General features: G+C 43.3%; 4 protein-coding genes across 4 annotated transcripts; all 4 read left to right on the top strand.

Annotated features, from left to right (window-relative positions):
* The first annotated feature begins 4,000 nt into the window (after window positions 1–4,000).
* On the top strand, window positions 4,001–7,544 carry actc1a (actin alpha cardiac muscle 1a). The gene is made up of 8 exons (XM_086019566.1): window positions 4,001–4,049; window positions 4,933–5,085; window positions 5,178–5,306; window positions 5,394–5,589; window positions 5,673–5,834; window positions 6,392–6,583; window positions 6,709–6,890; window positions 7,281–7,544. Exons 2-8 carry the CDS (start codon window positions 4,957–4,959, stop codon window positions 7,422–7,424), a joined length of 1,134 nt encoding a protein of 377 aa, XP_085875692.1. The 5' UTR covers window positions 4,001–4,049; window positions 4,933–4,956; the 3' UTR covers window positions 7,425–7,544.
* A 1,505-nt stretch (window positions 7,545–9,049) lies between these two features.
* Window positions 9,050–11,219, top strand: LOC147127870 (inactive Rho GTPase-activating protein 11B-like). The gene is made up of 8 exons (XM_086018055.1): window positions 9,050–9,318; window positions 9,411–9,507; window positions 9,667–9,923; window positions 10,206–10,357; window positions 10,431–10,523; window positions 10,604–10,777; window positions 10,842–10,917; window positions 10,994–11,219. Exons 1-8 carry the CDS (start codon window positions 9,143–9,145, stop codon window positions 11,115–11,117), a joined length of 1,149 nt encoding a protein of 382 aa, XP_085874181.1. The 5' UTR covers window positions 9,050–9,142; the 3' UTR covers window positions 11,118–11,219.
* Window positions 11,220–11,588: 369 nt separating this feature from the next.
* Window positions 11,589–14,692, top strand: scg5 (secretogranin V). Its single transcript, XM_086018060.1, has 6 exons — window positions 11,589–11,829; window positions 12,112–12,337; window positions 13,174–13,323; window positions 13,413–13,525; window positions 13,914–13,967; window positions 14,142–14,692. The coding sequence occupies exons 2-6, from the start codon at window positions 12,121–12,123 to the stop codon at window positions 14,268–14,270; spliced, it is 663 nt and encodes a 220-aa protein (XP_085874186.1). The 5' UTR covers window positions 11,589–11,829; window positions 12,112–12,120; the 3' UTR covers window positions 14,271–14,692.
* Window positions 14,693–14,710: 18 nt separating this feature from the next.
* Window positions 14,711–15,843, top strand: LOC147127868 (gremlin-1-like). Its single transcript, XM_086018061.1, has 2 exons — window positions 14,711–14,858; window positions 14,966–15,843. Exons 1-2 carry the CDS (start codon window positions 14,783–14,785, stop codon window positions 15,514–15,516), a joined length of 627 nt encoding a protein of 208 aa, XP_085874187.1. The 5' UTR covers window positions 14,711–14,782; the 3' UTR covers window positions 15,517–15,843.
* Window positions 15,844–15,912: the final 69 nt, after the last annotated feature.

The raw sequence follows: 15,912 nt of genomic DNA, 5'->3' as shown, positions 1-15,912 counted from the left end.
ACAACATCTCGCGGCACACTATGTTTGAAAACCACTGCTGTAAAGAATCCCTTCAATATATAAGTTTCACCTTTAAATTGAACTGCTATAATAAATACAATATTCAAATTTATTGAAATTTGTATGTTGAGGAGAGAAAATGGTAGGAAATTGAACAAAATGCACTTCCCATAGAACAGAGTTTGCGATACAGTACAGTGATCAAATTGGATTCCTTCCTTGGACACTAGCATAATAATGAAAAAAAGTTGAGGGTATAGGGAGGCTGGGTAGTGACATGTTCAAATAATAACACATGTGTATGTGTAAAGAACACATAAGAACGCATTACAATGACGATTATTCAATATTTTGTATCTAAAAACACTGTAGATAAGTTAAACAGCAACACTATAAAAACGGACCTGGGATCCATTTTAGATCCCCTGAAGTTTGGGAAAGGCTAAATGACTGAGGATGATGAATACTGCTGCTATGCTAAACCACCAAAAATAAGGTATAAATTGAGGACATTAATCCTATTTAATCACCTTATTTGCATTTGCAATGAAACAAAATGAAACTTATAATCAGCTTGGGCTATTATTTCAAATGTAACGCGTTAAATGCTGGCAGCCAGACGAATGTGTTATATGCCGCCTGTGTTACATCTATTGCGCTTATGTTGTTTATCTTTCTTGTTACAGCTTTATTCATCCAAGTTTCACACCACCCATGCCGTGCAATTCACACATACGCACACCTGTGGGTGTCCTCACGCTGCTGGACAATGGAGCGCTGACATGGAAACTTCCAAAGCACCTCATATATTTATAGAGCTGACATTATCTGACAAACTGCTGGCAAGCGCTGCACGGCGTCTGCACTAGGCAGACCTCGGCACTCAGTAAAACACACCCTTAATGTGCAGATACTAAGCAAGGAAATCTGCTTAGGGGATGCCTGGTTTGCCCTTGCCATGTATAGTGAGACTCTAAATATATGATATAATTGTTCAAATTGATCAATTACATCCAACACTTTCCATTTAGAGTCTGCTACATGTGTGTGCCCCGCTCCTCGCCCAAAGTCACCTGGGGTAGGCTTCAGCTCACTCATGACCCAAGGAAACTAGCAATTTTGAACTTGAATGAAGAAATGTGAAAAAAAAAAAAAAAAAAAAAAAACAACTCACCGTTGGAATTCAGACCAGCAACCTCGGCCATTCTAATGAGGACAAGCCTTCCAGGAAACGGATGGCTGGATATTCTGATTGACGTGACAAACACAGCTTGGTACTACCAGCCCAGCAACTGTTTACAGCAGGCCTGCTTCACATTACAGTGATGAATGTTAACACCAAGGACGATAATGCAGAATACTATCGCTCACTGTCAGCAGCTGGCGCTGAAATAGACCCCTTCTGTCATGACCACGTTTGTGTGTAATTCATCACTGCATTGTAATAAAACACACTCCATCACCCTTTGAGATGATTCAAATTAATCTTACTGATGACTCTGAGTCATTTTGGCTGAAAGCTGCAGCCACGTGGACCAATTATTCTTTTACGAGGGCTTTTAATGCACTGAAATATGATGAATGGGTTGAAATGACACGATTGTCTTGTCTACAAGTCATGCAGTGTAAACTGCTGTCCAAGTATAGGGGATAGACCTGACTGTTACAATTAAACAGTTGTTTCGAACAGCTGCTGAAAGTGTGTGTGCGCGCGCGCGCGTGTGTGTGTGTGTGTGTGTGTGTGTGTGTAGGGGAGGCGGGGGCTTGCGGAGGGGGTCAGCTGTCAAGACAGACAAACGGTTTGCTTCCTAAGTTTCCTTTTAAGGACGAAACGTGCCTCGAAATCACAACCCGTTTCAGACCCGTCTGCTTGATCCAGATAAAGACACGGCGATACAGACACAAGTTGGTGTCAGCCAAAAAGCGCCTCATCTGTTTGGATCTTTAACTATCGTTGCCAGTGACATATGGTGGAGAGAACAATTAAATAATCTTCCATTTGCGGGTACATCAGCTTTGTGTTCACTTAACTCATTCACTGCCATTGATGAATTTATTTATCTTTTCACAGTCCAGCCATTTAAGCCCAGGAATTTATTTATATATTTTTTTTCCATTTCAAACTTTAGGGTAAAAGAGGGTCTGAAAATGTCTGGTAGCGAATGAGTGAAACAAGCCCAATTTTCACACTAAGTCAATTTGTGAGGAGAGCTTTGAAAAACAATATGTTATGCGTTGAACCAACCATCGATGGGCATAGCAAGCCTTGACTGTCAGAACATTTTGGTGACTGCTGCTGTAAAGAAGGTATATATATAGAATGACAATATAGCAACACCGAGTTTAGAAGGGATCACACGTAATCCAAGAATGGGAGAGCCAAATCCAATTCCGACGCTTTGATTAGGCCGATCATGCAGTTCTTGCCGTGATGTCATTCCCGCATGCTGCGGAGAAGCTCGCATCCTATTTGCTTCGAAGCTATTTTCACATATACTTTAAATAATCGGTTGTATTTTGCCACATTTTCATCAATGTTTACTAGCGCTACTTCAGAGTTGTAGATATTCTTGCACTTCTTTGATGAATTTCAACCTGACTGATAGCACACTACACCCTTAATTTCACTGCCGGACATTTTCAGACCCTCTTTTACCTGTACCATTTTTTTAAAAATTATAAATAAATTCCTGGGATTGAATGGCTGGGACTGTGAAAAGACAAATAAATTCGTCAATGGCAGTGACTGAGTTAACCCTAGAACACGAACGTTAAAATTAGTAACACCATCACAAACGTCGGGTACATTCAACCCGATATAATATCCCGGATAAAATACAGTTTTCATCAGTTTATGTAAAAGTGCAACATTTCCCAATACAAAATATCACATTAAAAAAAGTGTATGGGTGAAAATCACCCAACGTGAGTGTTCTAAAACAAATCAAACTTTATCAAGCTATCAAAATGCACATAAAAGCTCAGAATAGAAGTAAACAAGTCGGTTAGCAGCGTCACGCTTGGTAGTACATTACGTACGTCTACAAATGGAACGATTGATGTCGCGGGAGGTATTTACATTCTTATTACCCTCGCAGGCCGGCTATGGCTCCGACGGAACTTGACAAATATGGAGCCTGGGGGCTTGACGGCCTCCAGGCAGCCCGTTGGGGGGCATGCAAGTCACCGACACCTGTTACGCTCCATTTCCCTAAAAGGAGACACGGGAGCCAATCAGAATGGAGAAGGGAGGCCTGCCGCACTGGACATCCCGGGGAATCTGTCGTCTGCTGGAGGTCTGGGCTAACGCTCTTTCCCACTCACCCCTCCTTCTCCTCCTCCTCATGCAATATTGCGTCTCAGCTGTCTGGGTGGTGTTTGTCTTCCCCCCCCCCCCCCCCTGCTCTCAACTCTTATGACACTGGCGAGCCCCCTTGGACGACTCCTTGACTATTGCTCGGATCGGAGCTCATGTTACCGTCACCCCCCTTCAATCACCTACTTCCGTCGCGTTCTGCGAGAGCTTAGTCATATTAACACATATTTAGCAGTCCAAACTGGGGAGACCCCTGTTGAAAATATGAGAGGGTCAAAAAATGCTATGTATGATATCGTGCCTTGAAATTAAAGTCAACTTCTCATTTAGAGGTTAAAGATGACATGGTTGCTACATCACGCACAAAAATAGCTTTTTAATCATTCGCTGTGATTTAATAATCGTTGCTTTTTTTTTGCACATTTGTTGATCACGCTTCACAACACATCCTCAAAATAATAAAAACTTATTTTGATTTTGTAATAATTTGCACTGTATGCATAGTATTCATATGGTGTCATTCTAAGGCAACATCTCCCCATTTTGGTGGCGCCCTTGACACGAGATCCACTTAACTCCCTCATCTTTCAGAGCAGCACATATTTGGACTTCTGTGAACTCCCGAGTCCGCCCACCTGCCCCCCGGCTGGAGCGTGCCGGGGCATATTTAAGGAACCCCTCGCACCCTGGTCCTTCGTCCCAGTGGAAACTCCAGTCTTGCATCGAACTCTCGGTGAGTCTGGTTTTGTTGCTGTGACTTTATCTATTTCTCTCTTTAAGGGCGATTTCTGGACATAGTACTGCAATAGCATGGATGTGTTTTAAAGAGGGTTCACTTCGAAGGAGATGGTGTACAAGTTTTATGATTCTGTGCTGGAAGATGATTTTGTTTTTGTTGTTTGGAGATGCTACAGAGTGGACTTTGGGATACAGGGGTAGGAGGCTGTTGTCAGAACAAACTGAGATTTGATCAAACTGCTTGAAAAAAAATCACAGGATTATAAATGATCATCTTAAAGGAGACCGCTTTTAAAAACCTGCTTCCATGTAGCATTTCTCTAACGGGATAGTTTCTAATTTCCTGGTCAAAAAAAGATACAGCTATGGAGAACTTAATTACCCTTATGTCCAAATGCAGAGGTGGGTAATCCAGGTCCAGAAAGTAAAAACACTGCCGCAGTTCGGCTTTAGCCACAGGTGCTTCTACTCAAGCGGCAGGTAATCGAGCTCAGTTAGAAGCACCTCTGGCTAAAGCCGAACTGTGGCAGGGTTTTTACTTTCTGGACCTGGATTACCCACCTCTGTTCAAATGGAAAAGGGGTGCTCTAAACAGTGGAATGTCAGCCGTTGAGGAAAGACCCAGGCCCTCGCTGCCACTTGTCAAACAACGCATCACCTCAGCTGTTAAGTGGCTGCGGTTCAATGATGAGATACAGAGGGAAGAGTGTGGGGGGCGACAAGGGTTCCGTGACTAAAAATAGATTTGTGAGCAGGGGGTGAAGCCATGTCCCATTTTGGCAAGATACAGAGAAGAGATGATTACACTTAAGGGTGTCTTGGACCGCCATTTAACTGTAATTTAAACTGCAACTAAGATCGTCCCTCCTCTATTACAGAAGGCCAACCGAAAACAGACCAAAATGTGCGACGACGACGAGACCACCGCCCTTGTGTGCGACAACGGTTCTGGCCTGGTCAAGGCTGGGTTTGCCGGTGATGACGCCCCCCGCGCTGTCTTCCCATCCATTGTTGGACGCCCCCGTCACCAGGTTAGCATCTTCATCATTACCATAAAATTCCTTATGGGCCATGGGCATATACACCATCTTTCCTGAGATTCTGAGATTTGTTTTCTCTTCAGGGTGTGATGGTGGGTATGGGTCAGAAGGACAGCTACGTGGGCGATGAGGCCCAGAGCAAGAGGGGTATCCTGACTCTGAAGTACCCCATCGAGCACGGCATCATCACCAACTGGGACGACATGGAGAAGGTGAGAATCGGCGGAATGATTGCTTAGATATACAGCCTCTCCGTTCCTCGGTGTGCTGCTGTCTGAAACTCTTTCTCCATTGATCAGATCTGGCACCACACCTTCTACAACGAGCTCCGCGTGGCCCCGGAGGAGCACCCCACCCTGCTGACCGAGGCCCCCCTCAACCCCAAGGCCAACAGGGAGAAGATGACCCAGATCATGTTTGAGACCTTCAACGTTCCTGCCATGTATGTGGCCATCCAGGCCGTCTTGTCCCTGTACGCCTCCGGTCGTACCACCGGTGAGTTTCCCTTTCACTTTTTTCATAATTTGTTCAGTTGGTTGCGACATGTGGTCTGACTCGAGGCGCTTTTGTGTGATCAGGTATTGTACTGGACTCTGGTGATGGTGTGACCCACAACGTGCCCATCTATGAGGGTTACGCTCTTCCCCACGCCATCATGCGTCTGGATCTGGCCGGTCGTGACCTGACTGACTACCTGATGAAGATCCTCACTGAGCGTGGCTACTCCTTTGTCACAACTGGTGAGAAAATTCAGGAAAAGAGCTCAAACTGTTAACGCCGTAGTGTGGCATCTCTAAATTTAAACACAAACGGATTTGGGACGCCTATCGTAAGCGTGGAAACAAATTGTGATAGTGAAATATAATGACGTTGAGTGACAAAAGTGCTACATAGCAGATCTATTTTTTTGATTGCCACGCAATTATAAAATGAATTTCAACACTGTTAACAGTACCCAAAAATGAAGACACTCAACCTTAACTTTGAGAAGAAGTGATGACCACGTGGTGATGCTTGAGTTGTTATTGGGGCTGGTCCCATTTTAGGCGCACCTGTTGCAAAGAAAAAGCAAAACACATGCAGAGTGTTAATACTTCTGTTGAACTGAGAGCTTCATTCCAGCATTCATGTTGGCAGTATTTTCCCAATAATATTTGGTCGCATGCTAAATTGTTCAAACGTACGCAATTTTGTGGCTGTCATAGCCATAAGTCACAAATAGTCGTCGAGCCACTTGTGCATTGTTGCCATGACATTGAAATACGAGACTCATTTGGTGAACCTTTCCTCCCTTCAGCTGAGCGTGAGATCGTGCGTGACATCAAGGAGAAGCTGTGCTACGTCGCCCTGGACTTCGAGAACGAGATGGCCACCGCTGCCTCCTCCTCCTCTCTGGAGAAGAGCTACGAGCTTCCCGACGGTCAGGTCATCACCATCGGCAACGAGCGTTTCCGCTGCCCCGAGACCCTCTTCCAGCCTTCCTTCATTGGTGAGACCTGACGCTGTAACAAACACTCACCATGGCCAGTTACTGCCTCAAGAACTAAAATGTAAACGGTATAGGCATTTTCCACTGTGGGTTTTCTCAGAAAGTAATAATACACCCCTACATAGGTATGGAGTCCGCTGGCATCCATGAAACCGCCTACAACAGCATCATGAAGTGTGACATTGATATCCGTAAGGATCTGTACGCCAACAATGTCTTGTCTGGTGGTACTACTATGTACCCGGGTATTGCTGACCGCATGCAGAAGGAGATCACAGCCCTGGCCCCCAGCACCATGAAGATCAAGGTGAGCAACAATAACCAGCTAACATCACCTTAAAAGGGACATTCTGATAAATATTGCGTTTGTGGAATAAGTGTTAATCCACTTGGTTTTAGACATCTCTGGGGGTGGCCATTGTGTCTTCTGTCGACAGAAAATGACATCACAACTGCTCACAATGAACAATCATGGCTCAGATTCAGAAAAAGGTCCGCCGTGATTGGTCGTTGTGATATCATTTTAAGTCGACAGAAGACAAAATGGCCGCCCCCAGGGATACAATACAATACAACGGCCAAAAACAAGTACTAGTATTTTGCTGTTTAACTTGTATTCCACAAACGCAAATTTAATCAGAATGCCATGTTTGTCTGATTGGCTGTTGGCTCTTACCAAAATCTGCTCCACCTGTAGATCATCGCACCCCCTGAGAGGAAATACTCAGTCTGGATCGGTGGCTCCATCCTGGCCTCTCTGTCCACCTTCCAGCAGATGTGGATCAGCAAGCAGGAGTACGATGAGGCGGGCCCCTCCATCGTTCACAGGAAGTGCTTCTAAATCTCCAACAAGCGCCAAAATAACCCAAGCTGCAACTTTCCTCCCCACATCTGTATTTGTACTGTGCCTAATGCTGTATATACATGTACCATTGTAATAAAAATAGCTGCTTTAACAGTACTCTGTCATGTTTTAATGTAGTAATATATAGTGATTGTGACTATGAGGCTGAAAAAGATTTTCTATACCGCTTGTCCCGGAGACTATCCCAGCTGACTTTGAACAAAGTTTACGCTATTTATGCTACTAAGCTAGCAGCTTCTTCCTCTACCATGCTTTAATGCTAAAATGAGCTAGCCTCTTTTAGGGTTCAAGACTTCCACAGCATTATACACTACTCAACAAAATGTTAGGGGTAGCTCTGACTTTTGAGTTAAATTTCAGGATGAACCTAAATTGCACCATAACCTTTACAGGCCAACTTAATTTGACCAAGTCCAACAACAACAAGGCAAAATTCAAAACAGGTGATGTCCATGAATGGACTAGTACATTTTCTAGTTCCTTTAGCATTGGTATTTTAACAGTGCTCTTCATTGTGCAGTTCACATTTTCACCAAAATGACACCTAAGGATCAACAAATCAGGCTTTAAAAGGGATATTCTCGGGCCACTGAGCTTAGCATGACACAACAGGTTAATGTCATCAACAGGTTGCGGCAAAGATACACAGAGACTGGAAGAGTCACGAAGGCAGAGAAGTGGACATCGTTGGATGTGTTTCTGGGTCTAACACCTGTTGTGAATGTTTCCGTTCAGCTTCTTGCAACATCAAGTTGTGCAAGAAGTAGTTAAGCATTGAACAGTTAAACATACATTCAAATGTTCAGAGACAGTCAAATTAAGATCACCTTGCCAACTTTCCTTAAGAGGAAAGTCACCCCGAACATATTTCTTTCCAAGAACGTGTTCTATGCAAGACCATAGTTGAGACAAGGCATTCTGACAGCTGACCTGTTTTCTGAAGCTGAGCCGTGATTGGTCGTTACCTGAGTCCTGAGCATTTGTGATGTCATTTTCAGTCGACAGAAGTGACAAAATGGCCGCCCCGGCAGATGGCTAAAAACGGGTGGATTAACTTTTAGTCCACAAATGCAATATTAATCAGAATGCCGTGTTTCAACTAGTGGGCCTGCTGGAAACATATTCTTGAAAAAAAAAAATGTTTGGATTGATTTCCACTTTAAAGTGGAAGTCAACTCAAAAATTGCCTTTAAAATAATAAATTCATTAAAAAAAAAACGCAACATCAAACAGAATGCTGTATTTCAACTAGTGGGGCTGCATAGAAATATTGTAATGAAAATTTTTGTCTGGACATACCTTTAATCTTTGTTGGATTACCTCCTCTGGTCAAAGGAATCCGAAAAGGTGCTTCTTCCTCTCAAACACAGGAAAGGACCCCGGTGTTTCAAATGAATTCAACTCCACTTTTCCGAAGTGACATCAGTAGTACTTACGGGTCATCTCGCTCGGATAGGCTGGTAAAGGAAAAGTTCCTTGGCAAAAAATGAGAATTGAAAGAGCGCCCTGATGTCCCAACAGTCTGGAACACATCATCACCCCCCTGACAGCTGTGTGCAACAGGTGATATAAATGAACCTAATAAGGCCCACCTCTTTGACTCACTTGTGTTTTTAATCAACTGAGCACTGTGTGGTCAAAAGAGCTGTGGAACTTTGCTGTTTTTTTAAATTTCCCCCCAAGTTATTTCAAACATGAAGATTACCGACAGTGATGTGATTCGCTTCCACCTTCAAGTCATTCATGGAATAAATATAAAAAGTGTTGAGAGGAAAACCGAAAGACTCTTCGCTAGTGGTGCAAAGGTTTTCGGTGTTCCTCTGGAGAATTTGTCGAGGAGTTTTATTCCTGAATTTGGCCTGGTTCCTGGGTGAGTGCAAAAAAAAAAAAAAAAAAAAAGAAAAAAGGCTCGTGTTAATTACTACAGAAGTTGGGTTGGTCTTTGAATCTTTTGTGTCTCAGCTTTCTGGTGGACTCTTGTTCGTTTCTTCTGGAGCGTGCTGGGACGGTGGGCCTCTTCCGAAAACCAGGCTCACTCCCTCGCATTAAGGCCCTCAGAGTAGGTGTCCTCGCAGTTAGATCCATAATATAGAGCTGTTTTCTTCAACTTTTAAGCCAAGGCACACATTTTCCGTTAAGAAGAATCCCTTTTTTGTTGGGAAATCTCAGATAGAGAATATACAAAGATTAATAAAACTCAATCTTTTTTTTTTTTCAGGCCAAGCTGAATCGCGGAGAGGCCTGTCTGTCCACGGCCTTCTCCTACGACGTGGCCACCCTCATCAAGCAGTTCTGTCGGGAGCTCCCGGTGCCTCTAATTCCTGCAGAGATCCATGCGGCTCTGCTGAAGGCCCAGACGCTGGACTCCCTGGAGGACAGAACCTCGGCCCTCCAGCTGCTGTCCTGCTTACTGCCAGCCAGAAACTCCTCCTGCCTGCATTATCTGTTTGATTTCCTGTCCAAAGTGACCGAGAGGTTTGACACAACACATGAGGATTGTCATACACTCTAAAAAGAGTTGGGTTAAAAATAACACAATTTTTGGGTCAAAAATGGACCGATCCACTAATTGGGTCAATTTGACCCACCTTCTTGCGTTGTTTTGTACAAAACAGCCCATTTTCTGCAAAAACAACTCAGAAAGTTGGGTCATTTTAAACATATGCGTGACAACTTGAACTAAAGCAACCAGGCATTTAATTTTTTTTTTAAAACAATGTTCTGATGCCTACTTTTAATGCCATTGAAATCGGTCAGATGTGAGGAAAACTTGATGACCAGCTCCAACCTGGCGACAGTCTTTGCTCCCTGTCTCCTACCACCTCCCAACAAGCAGGAGATGTCTGAAGGACGCTTCGAACTCCGAATTCTTGTGCTGCGCACCTTCATCGAAAAGCCACAATTGTTTGGTAATAATAGTTATCCCATTCTAACTAAACCTTTCTAAAATGTATTAACGTCATCATGACCCCTGTTTATCAGGTGTGATTCCAAAGGCTGTCATGGATAGTATGGAATTCCTGATGAACTGCCATCTTCTGAAGGATGCACATTCAAAGAAACACAGTTTGAAAGGTTGACATTTTAAGACAGACAGACAGCCCGAAACAATCCTCGCACACTTTACTCGCCCTCTTTGCTTTAAATTCATATAGTCTTGTGGTCTGTGAAGACTGTACCCTGGATTCAACTGAGGTCAAAGGTCAGGCCAACAGTCCATCAGCAAAAGCAGGAGTCCAACCCGCGAGAAAGACCGACTCTCAGGAGGAGTGTCGGCCTGGAGGCTTTCCCCAATATTGCCTTTTTTAGGGGATTTATGTCTTGTGAAGGTAAAAGAAAGTAAAAGTTCAGTGTCTTGTATGGACTTTAACTTTTCACCACTTCTACACCAAGATTCATCGCCTGGTGCTGCCATCTTGGATGCCTTAAATCCTTCTGGCAAACGGTCTTCACCTACTAGGATAAAAAGGTACGTTATCATAATATAGTAAGTATTCAAACTAATTAAACTTGCATTTGGCACATAATGTATTTGTGCACTGTAGTTGCAGGAACACGTGTCTTGGTCTTTTCCCTGGGCTGCGTCAAGGACAGGCTGCATCTTTGCCGGTGTTCACTGGTGTGGGCAAGCTGCAGCTGGCATCTTGGAGTAGACGCATTTCGTTGTAACACATACCTGATGCTAATGTAGGATTTTTAAGAGCTCACTGATACATTATTTCATGTAACTTATTGTTTTAGCTATATATATATATATATATATATATATGTTCAACTATCATAAGTCATGTTAAGACATTCAAGTCTCCATCTGCCGGTGTGACATGACAACCATAAATAAAACGATGCAACTTGGAACCAATGTCATTTAAATGTTTTGACCACCCACTCAATTTAACTAGTACTTGTTAGCCAAACGTTTGTCACTGCGAAGCAAATAACGTAGTAATTCACTGTGTTCGTCATGGCTGAAATTCGACACCCAATTCCCCATCGCTGCTGGATGGGGTGGGCGTGGAGGGTGGGGGGCACTGGTGGGATAGCCAATCAGGAGAGAGGACTGCTGCTTTCTCAGCATCCAAGGCTGGACATTGTTACGTAATCTTGCAGCGTCTACCGGAACCAATGCCAAAGCTCCTACAAAATACAACGCTTATGTTAGCACGACGTAACTCGAAATAAACTCAGTATTAGTACTACTACCCGAATTTGACATATCAAGGACAAATCTTGAGTGTGGAAATGTTCAAAATATAGTTTTAGGAAACGAGTGACTCATTTTATTTTAACTTTACATTGAAGACCAGAAGTCCCAAAAATTGTTATAGTTATAGCTTGACGGACATCTTGCTCAGTCGGCAGGTCCTTTTGACACGACAAGGTAAGAAAATTATCCCTTTATTTGGATTATAGTAGCAAGGAGTTTGCGACGTTTTAATTAAAACACCATATTACATCATTGTAAATAAAATCAGGTTATAGCATTTTGGTGTGCACTGGTGATGCAGGCCTAAAGGCTTGTTTACAGTTTAGTCCACCCAATTTGATACGTTCGCGTTTATGATGAAATTACAAGTCAAATACAAGCTTCCCTCACAGCATTTTGTAATGACCGGTCGCGTGTTTAGCATCCGCGGTGTCCGTTTGTTTAACGCACCTGCAGATCGCCGCGATGAGGTCATCGGTGCGGTCAACGATGCTCGGGCTCCTGTTGTGTCTGCAAATGAGCGGTGCTGCGGCCCGCAGTGCTCCCGGGACAGACCAGGTGTCCGAGGCCGACATCCAGCGGCTCCTGCACGGCGTCATGGAGCAGCTGGGCATCGCTCGGCCCAGGGTGGAGTATCCCGCCCACCAGGCCACAAACGTCGTCGGGCCACAGAGCATCCAGGGTATTGTGACGGCGAACATTTGTTGTCAAACAGTTTATTCTTTTTGTGCAGGCCAGATCTGTATTTACCAACCTATGTTGAGCCAACGCACCTATTTTACATTAGACACACACCACAACCCCCCCCCCACCCAAAAGAAATCATAAAATAAAAATGCCGAAATAAATCTGTTGTCTCTTATACTTTACTTTCAAATTGTTTTATCCAAACACAAAAGTATTTTGGTGAATGAATGTCAAAAGTGGCCACGGGTCACTTGTACAATTTCATGCCATATGGCACATTTGCATGCAATGAGAGGTCGTACTGTGGGATATTTCCAATTTCACTCAGAATTCCCATTTATAATCTTTAGCTTGTCTCTATATGCAAGCAACATTTAGTGAGAGGCAGAACAAATGAGCTTCCTTTTGATGGTAGGTGTACATAATTGACCCGTGAATCCACTTTAGGTGATATTTTTGTTTCGTGTACCCTGAAATTTTTTTTTCTTAACATTATGTGCATTGGCAAATGTTGGTAATACCTGTTCTAGCTTGTACTGCACTCTAAAAACATTTGGGTTAAAAATAACACAATTTGGGGTCAAAAATGGACTGATCCACTACTTGGGTCAACTTGGGTTGTTTTTACAGAAAACAACCTAAAAATAGGTAGTTTGGGACAAAAAAAACGTCATAAATTGGGCTGTTTTGTACAAATGTGGGTCAAATCGACCCATTTAGTGAATCGGTTCATTTTTGACCAAAAATTGTGTTTTTAACCCAACTGTTTATAGTGTGTATTTTGATTATTGTCCATTACCATTAACCGCACTACATTTTTTTCTCCACAAGGTGGTGCTCATGAGGGACTGCAGCACCTTGGTCCCTATGGGAACATTCCCAACATTGTGGCTGAGCTGGCAGGTGACAACGTTCCCAAAGAATTCCCTGATGATCACAGTTACCCAGATCCTCCAAATCCTTGCCCTCAAGGAAAGACTGGTAAAATCTTGCATTGTCTGCGCCGTTTTTGATTTTTAAACACAAAATGCACCTTTGTGACGATGGTGTCTGCTTGATCACCTCCCCAGCGGCAGACGGGTGTTTGGAAAATGCTCCAGACACAGCCGACTTCAGCCGGGAGTTCCAAAAGCACGGACACCTTTACGGTTCAGGGAATGAGTACCCCGCTCTGATGAAGTGGGTCAGTACACATGCCAATTGCTTAATATTACCTCAACGATGTGGACTAAACTTACTAGCTCATACGACTCGACACTACAAGCATTGTAAAATACTATTTCAAGACTTCCGGACATGCCTTTGTGAGTCAACAAATTAATGTTTATGCCTGTCCATTAGTATTTCCATTGAGAGCTGTACGAGGAGCCAACAAAAAGTTGTTTCCCTCTTTTCACTTGAAAGCATAAGCAACTCTTTTTTTGACATCTGAGGGGGATGATGGTTAGTAACTTGGGGCAGTTAATCAAATCTCAAAACAAACTCGTCTGTAATTTGTGGTAGCTCGCCCTTTAGCTTCGGTCTGGGTATTTGATTGAAGAAATCATTTGACTTGTGCAATGTCTTTTCAGAACAAGGAGCGTTTGTACCAGAAATTGAAGGGAGGACCAAAGAGAAGAAAAAGGGTATATACTAGTGTTTTCTTGTTTTGTTTCTTTGTATTATTTGTAACCACATCACAACAAATTTACATCAGACCATTTGAGTAACTAATAAAAGTAGACTCTTTGGAATATTAGATCATGATGGCGTGGCGTGTATGTGTGCCATATTGTTCATTTGAAATGTTTTGCCTGCAGAGTGTCAACCCATACCTGATGGGCCAGAAGCTTGACAACGTTGTCGCGAAGAAATCAGTTCCCAGTTTCTATGAGGAAGAGGATGGCGAGGCATCAACCATTTCTGCAACCATCAAGGCTACAAATTAAAAATCATCTTGACAGACAAGACATGCTGTATTTTAAAAATTTGGGGGGGAAATTGCTTGGTTAATTTTAAACTGTCACAGAACTGCTGTTTGTTGATGGTTTTTTTTTGATGGGATGAGATGGGAGCCCGGGGGGTTGGTGTCAACGTGACAAACAGAAATAATTTATAATCCCATTTGACTATCAGAATTTGTGAATTTAGCAAGTTAGTGACTTTTAGTTTGATGGTGATTAGAGAATGAAAACATTATGTAACTTGATAACGAACATGAAAAATGACAATTACCCTATGTTGAAATGTAAATTCATATGTTACTTAAGATTACTTTTAAACAGTGGCTATACAGAAATCATGCTGTGTAATTCTAAATCTTTGTTTCTTCAGTTATCCTGTAAAATAAAAAAAAAATCTGCAGTGACAAGAGTGGGTGTTTTTTTCCTTTTTTTTCGTCAGACGTGATCAGTCTTGTGGGCGTGTTTTTAAACCAGAACCAGAAAGCTGAACATCATTCATGAAGCCCCCCCCCAGAAGATCAGGACGCAACATCCAGAACAAACACGCTTGGACTCATTTCAGTAGAAAACCAGGTGAACAATATAAAAACTTAGCATTAAAATAATTGTGGATGAATTTGAAAAGTGAGTAATGTGTGCGTAATACCTTTGCGTAAACGCCTCCAATTGTTACCTTTCAGCTTCCACGATGAGAAACCTGCAGTGTTTGCTGACCTTCTCCACAGTTCTTGTTCTGCTGCTCAGCACGCCGAGGAGTACGCACGGAGCCACTTTTCAAGGCGCTTTCCCGCACCCAAACAAATCCAACCCGAACGAACCGGAGCGATGCCTGCCACCCCCAATCAGCGGATTCATCTCCCGCGGGATGGCGCCCGCAGCCATCACCGAGGAGGTTTTGGAGTCCAGTCAGGAGGCGCTACACGTCACGGAGCGTCGCTACCTGCGCTTGGACTGGTGCAAGACGCAGCCACTCAAGCAGACCATCCACGAGGAGGGATGCCTGAGCCGAACCATCATCAACCGCTTCTGCTATGGCCAATGTAACTCATTCTACATCCCGCGGCACGTTTACCAGGACGGGAATGCGTTCGAGTCTTGTTCGGCGTGCATCCCCAAAGCCTTCAGCACGGTCACGTACACGCTTTTCTGTCCCGGACAAACGCCCAGTACTAGGAGGAAAAGGGTCCAGCGCGTAAAGCAGTGCAGGTGCACGACAATAAACACGGATTAGACCTATGATGTGGATCTTCTGTTTTCGCTGGGACCACGAGCGTTTTGCAAAAACTCTGGGCGTCTGTTTGCAAGCCTGACAACCGGAAGTAAATGTTATTTAAACAAGAGGAATTTCTTATGTTGACATTTTCATCTTATTGTACTATCAGTTTCAATTGCCTCGAAACAATCCGAACATTCATCCACTTTTCAAACGTCTATATACCGTACTTGGGTTTACTATAACATATTTACTCTTAAAGGTGTAAAAACATGTAAATGAATTCAAATGAATTGTAATGTTAGGTCTCGTTCAGTCCACTAAAAATTCAAACAGTTGACTCAACATTTGTATGTCTCATTGCTTACATAGCTGCATTGATATTAAGTTGCAACGACGTTATTTTATCTTTTT

This window comes from Filicampus tigris, chromosome 20, assembly GCF_054856515.1.
Source record: "Filicampus tigris isolate MCC_2025a chromosome 20, RoL_Ftig_1.0, whole genome shotgun sequence".
In the NCBI taxonomy this organism is placed as follows: Eukaryota; Metazoa; Chordata; class Actinopteri; order Syngnathiformes; family Syngnathidae; genus Filicampus; species Filicampus tigris.
Note: the sequence above shows the minus strand (reverse complement) of the source record. Positions and strands in the feature narration are given on the sequence as shown.

Bases quoted from the DNA above. Each gene is read 5' to 3' on its own strand.
- LOC147127868 (XM_086018061.1), top strand. From the start codon at position 14,783: ATGAAGCCCCCCCCCAGAAGATCAGGACGCAACATCCAGAACAAACAC. The intron at 14,859-14,965 runs GTGAACAATATA...GTTACCTTTCAG, and splicing joins TCATTTCAGTAGAAAACCAG to CTTCCACGATGAGAAACCTG.
- actc1a (XM_086019566.1), top strand. From the start codon at position 4,957: ATGTGCGACGACGACGAGACCACCGCCCTTGTGTGCGACAACGGTTCT. The intron at 5,307-5,393 runs GTGAGAATCGGC...TCCATTGATCAG, and splicing joins ACTGGGACGACATGGAGAAG to ATCTGGCACCACACCTTCTA. The intron at 5,590-5,672 runs GTGAGTTTCCCT...TTGTGTGATCAG, and splicing joins CGCCTCCGGTCGTACCACCG to GTATTGTACTGGACTCTGGT.
- scg5 (XM_086018060.1), top strand. From the start codon at position 12,121: ATGAGGTCATCGGTGCGGTCAACGATGCTCGGGCTCCTGTTGTGTCTG. The intron at 13,324-13,412 runs GTAAAATCTTGC...TCACCTCCCCAG, and splicing joins TTGCCCTCAAGGAAAGACTG to CGGCAGACGGGTGTTTGGAA. The intron at 13,526-13,913 runs GTCAGTACACAT...ATGTCTTTTCAG, and splicing joins ACCCCGCTCTGATGAAGTGG to AACAAGGAGCGTTTGTACCA.
- LOC147127870 (XM_086018055.1), top strand. From the start codon at position 9,143: ATGAAGATTACCGACAGTGATGTGATTCGCTTCCACCTTCAAGTCATT. The intron at 10,778-10,841 runs GTAAAAGAAAGT...TTCTACACCAAG, and splicing joins GGGATTTATGTCTTGTGAAG to ATTCATCGCCTGGTGCTGCC. The intron at 10,918-10,993 runs GTACGTTATCAT...TGTGCACTGTAG, and splicing joins TCACCTACTAGGATAAAAAG to TTGCAGGAACACGTGTCTTG.